This window comes from Sinohyriopsis cumingii, unplaced genomic scaffold (assembly GCF_028554795.1).
Source record: "Sinohyriopsis cumingii isolate HCF-2022 unplaced genomic scaffold, ASM2855479v2 utg002010l, whole genome shotgun sequence".
Classification (NCBI taxonomy): domain Eukaryota; kingdom Metazoa; phylum Mollusca; class Bivalvia; order Unionida; family Unionidae; genus Sinohyriopsis; species Sinohyriopsis cumingii.
Window position 1 is genome coordinate 223836 of NW_028316101.1, and position 11722 is coordinate 235557.

General features: G+C 34.4%; 1 protein-coding gene across 1 annotated transcript; it reads left to right on the plus strand.

Moving 5' to 3' along the window:
* Positions 1–1405: 1405 nt before the first annotated feature.
* LOC149771257 (F-box/LRR-repeat protein 14-like) lies at positions 1406–7487 on the plus strand. The gene has a single exon (XM_089948672.1). It carries the CDS (start codon positions 1421–1423, stop codon positions 2678–2680), a length of 1260 nt encoding a protein of 419 aa, XP_089804798.1. The 5' UTR covers positions 1406–1420; the 3' UTR covers positions 2681–7487.
* The last annotated feature ends 4235 nt before the right edge of the window (positions 7488–11722 follow it).

An 11722-nucleotide genomic window follows, 5' to 3' on the forward strand; every position in this document is an offset into this window, starting at 1 on the left:
TTGTTTTGAAAGTCTGTGGACAAAATAATAAATACAATTTGTGCGCACGAGAGCATGATTTAGAGATAAGAGTTTAAAGTTGAGGATTATTGTGTTTTTCTTAGTGAAGCAGTGCATGCCACACCCTGTCCATCATTACACAAGGTTGCTATCATAAACATTAAAAATACTTTACACTGACACATCAAATTTAGTTTCAGAAAAGGTTTTTATTCCCGACGAGTTGTCTAATTGCAAGGGAAATAACTCTTCAGTCATAGTCCTTCAAAGTTGAAGGATTTAATGCCCTTTGTACTCTCTCTCTCTCTCTCTCTCTCTCTCTCTCTCTATATATATATATATATATATATATATATATATATATATATATATATATATATGTGTGTGTGTGTGTGTGTGTGTGTGTGTGTGTGTGTGTGAGTGTGTCAAGGTCAGTAGGAGAAATGATGCACCTTACCACTGCGTCCATATGTACCAACTTGCATATTTGTATATGTACATGCCTTGTCGTTTATCTTATTATAGTTCCAGATTACATCATTGTAGGATGTGAAAAGAATTTATTTGTATATGTGCAACAGTTCTTAACATATGTTAAAATCTCCTGCCACCCATAGGCTATCATGACTGAGAGGCTATGGTACACGACTAAGTCCTGCGTTATTTATATATTTAACTTTTATTCCACATTTTGCACACAGAAAAGAAGTAGTACAATACAATATTTCTAAGTCGTAAAAATAAACTAAATAAGTATACGTTTCTTTCCTTTATTTACATTCGTTTGCCTTTCATGTGGATACAGTCAACAGTCAAATCGTTGAAATTTTATCTGTTATACATATAAGATCAATTAACATTCTCGTCAACAAATTCTTGTGTTATGAGATAAATTTGTAACATACTTTTAAAGTTGATTAAAGCATGAGTTTCTTACCTGAATATTTTCGAGATACGTGTTGTTGCTGCTGTTGTTATTATTATTATTATTATTATTGTTGTTGTTGTTGTTGTTGTTGTTCTTGTTGTTCTTGTTGTTGTGAGAAGGCAGGAAATAGGTAAACAATCATGCCTAAATATTAAAAGACAAAGAATGATAAATGTATGTGGAAAAGTAATCAGTTCTTTGACGTTCTACGGCATCCTCGTGCAGCTTCTTATATAACAAATTTGTGATCGAGGACAATCAAGACATGCCTAATCTCATATCTCTGCCGTAAACTAGGATATCTAAAATACCTTTACGTTACAAAAGAATTTCCTTGTAGGCTGTTTTTAACATCCGCGTTTATTTTTTTATTTATATTTTATTTTAGCGCACACGTATTCCTCTGGTGTATTGCGTTGACCAATCAGAGGAATGCTTACAGAGCTCCTTTCAATCAAAGTCACGTGAGCTGTAGACATTGGCAAGGCCAATATGGAGGATACATGTACCTCGCCATGCGAACGGCAATATGCACACATATCTTGTCTTTTCCCAGAAATATTAACGATAATATTTAGCTACCTGGACGTCCGAGACAAAGGCAGGGTAGCACAGGTTTGTCAAACATGGAAAGACGCAGCCTATAATCGGCGAGTGTGGCGAGGCGTAGAAGCAAAGTTGCACCTGAAACGTGCAAATCCCTCTTTGTTCCCGAGCCTCGTAAAACGTGGAATTAAAAAGATTCAGATTCTTAGCTTGAGAAGAAGTTTAAAAGATGTAGTGGTTGGAATTCATAATTTGGAAAGTTTAAATCTAAGTGGTTGTTTCAATGTGACCGATATTGCCATAGGGCACGCGTTTTTCCAAGAGTTCCCGTGCATAACAACACTGAACTTGAGCTTGTGCAAGCAACTAACGGACCGCACTTTGGAACGAATTGCGCAGTTTTTGAAAAATCTGGAATGCTTAGAGCTTGGAGGATGTTGTAACATCACAAATACTGGTCTGCTGCTAATAGCATGGGGACTGAGAAAGTTGAAAGTACTTAATCTGAGAAGTTGTCGGCATATCTCGGATCATGGCATCGGGCATCTGTCTGGTTTAAGCCACCAGGCAGCACCGGGTACAGTAGAGCTTGAACACCTTGGTCTTCAAGACTGTCAAAAACTGACAGATCAAGCGTTAAAGCATGTTAGTGTTGGACTTGTCAGCTTGAAAACTATCAACCTCAGTTTTTGTGGGAGTGTTACAGATACTGGAATAAGATATCTAGCCAAAATGCACAATTTACGAGAACTCAATCTTAGGAGTTGTGACAATGTTAGTGATATTGGACTTGGGTATCTGGCTGAGGGAGGATCAAGGATAACAGCACTTGATGTTAGCTTTTGTGACAAAATTGGTGACCAAGGACTACAGTGCTTGTCACAAGGGTTATTTAGTCTTCGTAGCATAAGTTTGTGTGCAACTAATGTTAGTGACGACGGAATTTTAAAGCTGGTGGAAACACTTCACGAGATAACAACCTTGAACATAGGCCAGTGTGGTCAAATCACAGACAAAGGATTAACAGCTATCTCAGCAAGATTGAAAAATTTAGAATCAATTGACTTGTATGGGTGCACAAGAATAACAACTGTGGGACTGGAAAAAATTATGCAGCTTCGTAATCTTACATCGCTGAATTTGGGGCTTTGGCACAGGGTTGATTCAGCAAGAAAACCTCGCAATCAGTCAGCTGTGATTAGATGAGAACTGTTTGTAATATCTAGATTGAATGGTAGTTAATATATGAATATTGTCTTTATAAAGCCTCAGAAATTCCCATTTTTCTTGGAGTAAGTTTATTGAGACACAGGATCACAATTATCCAGATATAGAGAACACGTGGGGAAGGTGGGTTGTTGTTACAAAAATTTGCTACTACCTATAACTTCATTATGTGCAAGTAAACTTGCCTAATTGTATGGACCTGTTTATAGAACAATTAGCTTATTTCCATTGTCTCTAAATCAGAATTTAATTCTGTACATCCTTTTGATTCTAAACTTTAAAACTAGTATTATAAAAATTTAAAATTGTGGAGAGAAAGAGAACATTTTTATATATAGGTTTTAAGCTGGCCATATTTAGATGTATTAGTTCCTTTGTGCTGGCATTGGACAATGTTCCCAAATGGAAAATATTACAGCCCTATGAAAGGAAAAGATGTTTTATTGTGTGAATATCTGATCACTCGAACACATTAGATATTTAGACGAGATTGCTGATATAAAATTACATTTAAAATGGTGATAGATAGGAACAAGGGTGGGTTTAGGGTCAGTATGTGTTCTACTGTTGAATTTATGGTTTTAGATCAGTTATACTTCCTTGTGAAAGTGCAAGGTTTTGCTTGGGATTCCCATTAATTTGTGATAATCTCCCCTTGTGTATCCCCTCATACCATTGCTGACATAAAAATATCATTAGAACTGTTACTTAAAGGGTGTTGTTTAAAGCCGATATAATTCTACTGAGTACCTAATGATCATTTCACATCTTGTTTTCAACTGTTAAAATTGTAGGAATTGATACATATGCATATTTTTTGTCTAAGAAAAAAATTAAATACTAACAGCAGTGGTGTTGCAGTTACTCTTCAGTGACTGATCAATTTTGCCCAAGAAAGTGGTTCGTGCTGACACGTCCAACTGCAGACTGCACAGACCCAGATCAGTCATCACATAATGCCTGAGCTGCTCTGGATCTATGCAGATTTGTTAAGATTAATTGGTAGAAACAAACAACATAGACCCTAATGCACCTTATGAGACGGTCAATCAGGATTGATACATTTTGAAGTTGAACTTGCACAAAGTATGTATGATAAGGCTGCAACATTTTTAAAAAATTCTAAACTTGTATCATGTACTCAACATCCTATGCAATGTTGTTTAATTGAACTTAATTGAAATTTGATTTTCTTCCCTAGAGGCAAAACAAAAATGTGTGTTTCTGGTTGCAATGATTTTAAAACTAGAATGGGCTGGTCTTTTATTTTTTTAACATTTTATATATATTTAATGTGATTGCTTTTTGTGCCATAGGGGAAAAGTGCAAGGATCAGCATAGAGAAATTTGGACGGTTGGCAGACTGGAAACACATATTTTGTTTGTCCTGATAGGCTTGCAGCTGACATGAATGTATATGTAAACCATTGACAGTGTACATGCTGTACCTGACTAAACATTTGTTTGTTTCATTTGCTGTGCATTGTTTTCATCTGTTTGTAAGTAAAACATTGACAGCGTACATGCTGTACCTGACACAACATTTGATTGTTTCATTTGCTGTGCATCATTTACATCTGTTTGTAATTAAACCATTGACAGTGTACTTGCTGTACCTGACTAGACATTTGATTGTTTCATTTGCTGTGCATCGGTTGAGTTTTTAAGTAAACCATTGATGGTGTACATGCTGTACCTCTCTCAACATTTGATTGACTGACAGTGTGCATGCCACTTCGCAATTTTCAAATATTTCATTAGCTGTTTGTCATTTACCTCTTATTACAACAAGATTCATTTTGTTGAATGTATTTCAATCTTGGTACAACATCCTTGGGATTGTCTTGAGTTTATTCTTACTGCTACATATATATATATACATGGTGAAAAAATAGAATAATGCTACTGGGCAAACCACCTGGATATGCAATCAGCTAACAATAGATTAACCATATAACATATTCATTGCAGGTTAGAGCATGTGCCTCAGATGCAGTAGGTTGTGCTCGAACTCTGTCCAAGTCGTACCAAAGACTTATAAAAAATGGTACTAACAGCTGCCTCACTTGGTGCTCAGCATTAAGAGGTTAGTGTTGGGACTGATCGGCTTGGTATCAGGATAATGTGTCAGGATGGAACACGATGCTGCATGCATGTATGCAGCATGATGCCCTAATGCTAGACATCAATATTAACTGCCATAATGCAGACATCGTAGCGATGTGACTGATATTTTCTTAAAGCTACGTTAAAAATCCACATTACACACACATTCGTTGCAGTGTTTCCAATTTTGTAAATGTCCACAGGCAGTAAACTAAACTAAACCATTAACAAATACAAATGTTGCAATCTTTGCGTCACATGCCTTTCTTGGGAAAATGTACCCAGCATTATTTGATGCCTAACAGTCAGCACTGTGTGATAACTTTAAGTTGTTATCCAATGTTAAAGGAGTTCAACATTATGTACATGTATTTTCATTTTTTTTTTAAATTGTCTTCTTGCCAAATCTGCCACATAAACAATGACTTCAGTTACATAAATTTCCCAAATGAGACCTGCAAAAGGTAAACAATTGAATATCTCTGATCATATGTAATGTACATGTATATGGTGTGGATTGAAAATCCAGTTCTGAAAATGTAAAATAAAGAATTTCTTAAGAACTTTTAAAAGATTAACAAGAAAATGTTACTAAATAGTAGAAAACTGAGCTGTATGCAAGAAATTATTCTTTTGGATATTTCAATACCTGGCTTAGTATTAACTGCATTTATATTTTTAAAAATTGAACTTGTCCATGAAAAACATGGACTTCACATAACTCTTTACCTCATAAAGCAGTTACCCAGTGAAGCACGCTATAGAGAGAACACCTGTTACCTATTCAACTCCATATGCATAGGCCTGCCTGTTAACTGTTAAGCAATATAGTGTATGTTACACTTAACAGCAATTTTAACCATTTTACATTTTTGGTACACATCTATTATGTATTGAAAAATTTAAGAGTAAAGTCCGATTGTTATAGCTATGTAATTATTTTTCACGTAAGAATTTTGTATGTGCTTTAAAATCTTGAGAGAACTCATTCACCATCATGTCAATAAGGCCGCGTGACCAACCGTAGCTGCCATTTCTCATGCTCGAAATTTACAGGTAGTTTTTTGTCTGTGTCTACATCACTAAGTCATCTGAATTTGATAATTTGTAAAAACTAATTGCTGCCTACATCGATATCAGAGCCTTTACCTAAGTTATTGAATCTTTCATAGTTGTGATTCTAATCGTGAAAACTTTGTAAGTACTGAATGAAATCCGCGACCTCCATTTTGGAGAGTGGAGATTATGACCCAGTTACTTTAAATAGCAGATATCATGCAGAGCATAAACAGTGACCATGTGATCTGATGTAATTGTCATTCGCAGAAATGCATGTAGTATCTAATAAAGGGGGAGGGTACCCGAAGTAGGTGCTATGTAAACCTGCTTAAAATGGCTGATGTTCACAGCAGGTGTCAAAAGGCATTTCCATGCGAATGGAGTAGAAGCATCAAAAGGCGCTTCCATGCTAATGGAGTAGAGGTGTCCAAGGACGCTTGCATGATGTATAGGGTTAAGGCAGTGACAATTTAAATTTTACATATTTTAGATAAAGGTGAACCCAAGAAATTAGTTTCATTTACATGAGTTGCTTCGATAAAATGTTAGTAATAACTTTATTATATTAATGTCATTGGCCTATAGTTAAACGTCTTCTGTTGAACTTAATGAAGTATTTATATACCTTTGAGTCCTTCATTTTTCTTTCAGTTTTGCTAGAATTACTTCATATCCTTGTATGTAGAATGTGAAATTGATGTACTTAATCCCAGTCCAAAGATTTGTTGGCATTTTATGCAGAATTTTATTTTTCATTATTATATGTAAATTATACAAGAAAAACAGATGTAGTGTGGTCTATCAAAACTGTGATGCATGTTTGATAGCAAGGAATAGCTGGATTTCACAATAAATATTCAGTCCGTTAAAAGTTATCTGAAACTGTAGTTTGGCTTTATTTAGGAAATATTACTTGCAGAATTTAGTTTTTAATTTTTTTTATTCAGATTTATGATCTAAATAATACAAAGCTTCAAGGTTGATTGTGTTGTTCCTGTTAAAGTAAGTGGGGGGGATATTCCCCATATTTTATGTGTACATGTCACAATCTTTAATTTTCAGTTTTATGTTACTGATTGTTGTTTATAAAATTTAAACAGAGGATGAATTTCAGTGCCAAATGGGCTAGAACAACTATACAGGGAAGTAAATGTAATCTTTATGAGAGCTGTGACAGTATGTAGTAAGAATAACTTTCAGGCTGTCCACTTTATGACTTGTTTTAACAAATTCTGTGGTACTTAAAAAGTTTACTTTTTGGGACATTCTTCCCCAAATTATCCTTGGGGAATTCATAAGCAAATATTATAATTGTCATCTCCTAAGTATGTTGATTATTTTTGATATAATGCAAATGTGTTCAGTTGTTTGAAGAATTTAAGAATTACATGTACGTGATCTTGCCGTTAAAGTTTGGATTGGATGGTGTATTGGTGCAAATAAATACAAAGTATAATATATATTGTTCATGTGAATGAAATAGATGCGATATGTCTAAGAGTAAGATGAATTATTATTCATATCTGTAATTTGTAATGCTGCTGGTGCTGTGAGAACAAAGTGAGATAATTATTGTTACCGGTATTTAATACAAATAAAAGTTATAGTTTATTACTGAGAATTGGCTGTTTTGTCTTTGTTTATCTTACATTGGTAAACCTTGTGCTAGTCATGACATCAGATTCAAGATGAACTTGTTGAATTCAAGGGAAGGAGTGCAGTATGATTGTTTTGGTATACTGAAATATTATCTGCCCTTGAAAATAGAAAAAATTATCTGCCCTTGGAATTGCAAAAACAATAACTTGAATAGAGTTTCAGGCTTGATGCTTGACCCTTTATCCCCCCCTCAAAAAAAAAAACAATTCTGCTACTATTAAAACGTTTATTATGAGCAGGAAAGACTTTTGACCCAAGGCAAAACTACACAATCCACCAACTTGAGTGAACTACAAAAAATGGCAAATAAACCATAAGGGATATTGTGATCTTTCTATTTGACTTTTGTCTTCTCTGTGATAGCTGAATGGAGTTTAAGTTAGTAACTGGGAGGGGTGGAACATTTATTATGCCATTGGTCCATGGGATGAAGTAGAAATGTAAAACTCGAGAGTTAAGTGCTATTTTCAGTATGTTCTTGCAGGAATATGTCTGTAATGCTTGACAAGTCATTTGAAAATTTAATGATTGACTATGAAAAGATGTGAAATGCTTCAATCTTTTATCTTTTATCACTAAAATTTGGAGGGCATGAAGATTGTTATTTCATCTTGTCCTAAATGATCAAAAATGTGAAGATTGTTATTTCATCTTGTCCTGAATGATGAAAATGTGAAGATTGTTATTTCATCATTTCCTAAATGATGAAAATATGAAGATTGTTATTTCATCTTGTCCTGATTGATGAAAATGTGAAGATTGTTATTTCATCTTGTCCTAAATGATGAAAATGTGAAGATTGTTATTTCTTCTTGTCCTAAATGATGAAAATATAAAGATTGTTATTTCATCTTGTCCTAAATGATCAAAAATGTGAAGATTGTTATTTCATCTTGTCCTGAATGATGAAAATGTGAAGATTATTATTTCATCTTGTCCTAAATGATGAAAATGTGAAGATTGTTATTTCATCTTGTCCTGATTGATGAAAATGTGAAGATTGTTATTTCATCTTGTCCTAAATGATGAAAATGTGAAGATTGTTATTTCATCTTTTCCTAAATGATGAAAATGTGAAGATTGTTATTTCATCTTGTCCTAAATGATGAAAATATGAAGATTGTTATTTCATCTTGTCCTAAATGATCAAAAATGTGAAGATTGTTATTTCATCTTGTCCTGAATGATGAAAATGTGAAGATTATTATTTCATCTTGTCCTAAATGATGAAAATGTGAAGATTGTTATTTCATCTTGTCCAGATTGATGAAAATGTGAAGATTGTTATTTCATCTTGTCCTAAATGATGAAAAGACAGTTTTTATAATTGCTACAAGGCAGAGCATAATATAATGTTGTGCAGCCATGTCTGCTTTTTACTGGTTTATAATTCAAACAGTAGCTCCAGTTGTGTACCATCGACAATTACCAAACTTTTTGGATGCCTTGGAATTGGAATAGGAAGACTCGTATAAATGTTTGGGTCTAAAGCACTGTGGTCAAGGTCACTGAGACTGAACAAATTAAAATGGCTTCTGCACAGTAACTTCAATTGTCTATCATCTACAGTTACATGAGCTGTGTTTGAGGTAAGAAAGAAGCCTATCACTTTTAGGGTTTACGGTTTTATTACTGAAAAAAGAAAAATTGTTTTGCACATTTTAATTATACAGCCATACCTGAGCCAAGCTTTGCACATTAACTCCACTGGGGATAATGAAAAACAACCAATTTTGGGGTCCGGAAGCCAAAGTTAATGTCACTGACAAAATGTGGCATCCAATCAATAACATTAGCCCTGTATCATACATCTGCACCAAAGTTTGTGGATGGGTTTCAACCCGGGGGGTGGGGGTGGCTAAGAAGCCTATTGAATTTGGTATAAAAAATATCAAAGGTCAAGGTCACTAAGAATGAAATGGTTTCAACAAAATAAATCAGTCTACCATGTACCTTCACATGAGTTTGTGAACCAGTTACATGCTGCGTAAGTAAGAAACCTATTGATATTTATTATAAGGTCACCAATTCAAAGAATTTGTAACAAACAATTGCATGGTTACAAACAATTATTGCAGTATCTACAAGTATTTTATCAGGAAGGTTTAAACTATAAGCTAAACTTACTCTGAGAAATTTTATATGTGTCATGAAAAGTGAAGAAAGCCAAAACGCAGCAAAGACGATGACATACGCAGTGACGGGGATGGAAGAAGAGAAAAAAATTAGAAGTGTTTCATGCTCTCAATCCGGTCCTTTTCTTCAAAGCATTAACAACCTTGTTGACACCTTGCACTACTCCCTAGTCGGGTAGAAATGAAAGCTTGTGTCAGAAAGATGTCGACACCCTCTTTAGCAGAAAAAAGAATGGAGAACAAATGAAAAAGGAAAAAGTGACCAAAGAACTGACGACTACTTGTACTCCTATAGCTCGTCAGACATGCGTGGCAAGGCAAAATACCGCATGAACACTCTCAAGTCAGGAGGCTAGTAGCGAACAGTGAGTGGTTTACTCACCAACAGCAACAAGATGAATACACCTTTAGCCAGTATTTAATACAATACTGCTCATGTCGATGGCTACATTGGAATTCAAATATTTTACCGTGCAGCAAATTCAGAAGCGTACATAGCAAGATTACGATAATGGTTACAAGAAAATTCGGCGAACACGTTACACAAATCCATTCGAAAAAATTATTTCTAGAGGTTAAGCGAAAGTAGTTGTAATCGATCATCAATGGCAAGCCGATATCTGTAATTGATCATCAATGGCAACCCGATTTAGCCAATGTCTCTCGTATAGCATCGTAAAATCGAGGTTACAAGTATTTGTTTTATGTTGTCGATGTGTTTTCAAAATCTACTAGTATAGTCTGCTTTGACTTTGAAAACAAGTGCAGAATTAGTATGATATTTAAAACTTTGTTGACACTCTACGATGACAAAAATACGTCAACAAATTTCGTTACCAAGCTTTTTAAAAAAAAATTGGAGAAAAAGGAATTTATTTTTCACCACTGAAATTCTTGAAACAAACTTGAAGATCGTTTGTGGAAATGTTTTACAGATCAACTCGCTCTGAAATAACATTGAAGTAATACCGCGTCTGTTTGATTGTAGCTTCATAAGTTATCGACTTTAAAAAGAAGTAGGTCACTACAACATCTCCTTCTCAGTGTTCATCTCTCCAAGAATTATACAGCAATTACTATGGGATTGTTGTGGAGAACGTATTCCAATAAATCAAGTAGTTTTATTCTGCAAGATCACTGTGGTTTATTGTGCTATTGGAGCAGCCTTTGGAAATTTGAGTTATCTTCTTCCCCATACATTTGTTGAAATATACTGACAGTAACAACAACGGTAGCCTCATCACACCAGTCACAGCTCCTCACCCAGTCACATCAGCAACCGTCTTGAACCCTCCTTGGAAAATCGTCTATTGGCTTTAAGTGATTCATCAGTAACAGAATTCATCAATTTAATGAATGGCCAATTGTATTTATCATCAACTATTCACAGTTCTATTGATGTATTTATTCTTATGTTACGTGTTTAGACTCGAATAAACAGTAACACAAGAAAGAGTGAAAACAACAAGCTTTGAAAAATATAATACTTTATTTCCCTGGAAAATTTCTGTAAAAATGAAAAAAATTATGAACTTACGGTTTTAAGAATCAAATCCATAAATAATCAAGAATAATTCACGAATACAATTTTAGAACGAATACAATTTTAGAAGTCCTAATAATAAAATGTTCTAATGATTTCAAGTTTGAGACCCAACAAAGAATCTAAGATGGAAGAAGATGAGTATGATGTAACCTGTTGTGTTGAAGTCTACAGTTCCTTGTCGAAACAAGAAATATCACTCCGGTTTTGGAAAACCGAATAAATTTGTATAAGAGATATCTTTTTTCAAGAATTTCGTATGAGCACACGTATATCTCAAAGAAAAAAGAACCCCTTGAATCTAAAATAATTTGAAATAACTCAAAAAACAAAGGTTATATCGTTTTCTAAAACGCAGTTTCGAAAATCCCCAAGTTGTGACATCGAAAGGGGCGTCACGTGATCGTGTTTGTCACTTACGCCTAGCATGACCCTGACGAAAACCAATCATTTTACTCTAAGAAATAAAATTTAAAAATAAATTGTTTACATCTTAAATCACGTAGTCTCATCATGACC

Bases quoted from the DNA above. Each gene is read 5' to 3' on its own strand.
- LOC149771257 (XM_089948672.1), top strand. From the start codon at position 1,421: ATGGAGGATACATGTACCTCGCCATGCGAACGGCAATATGCACACATA.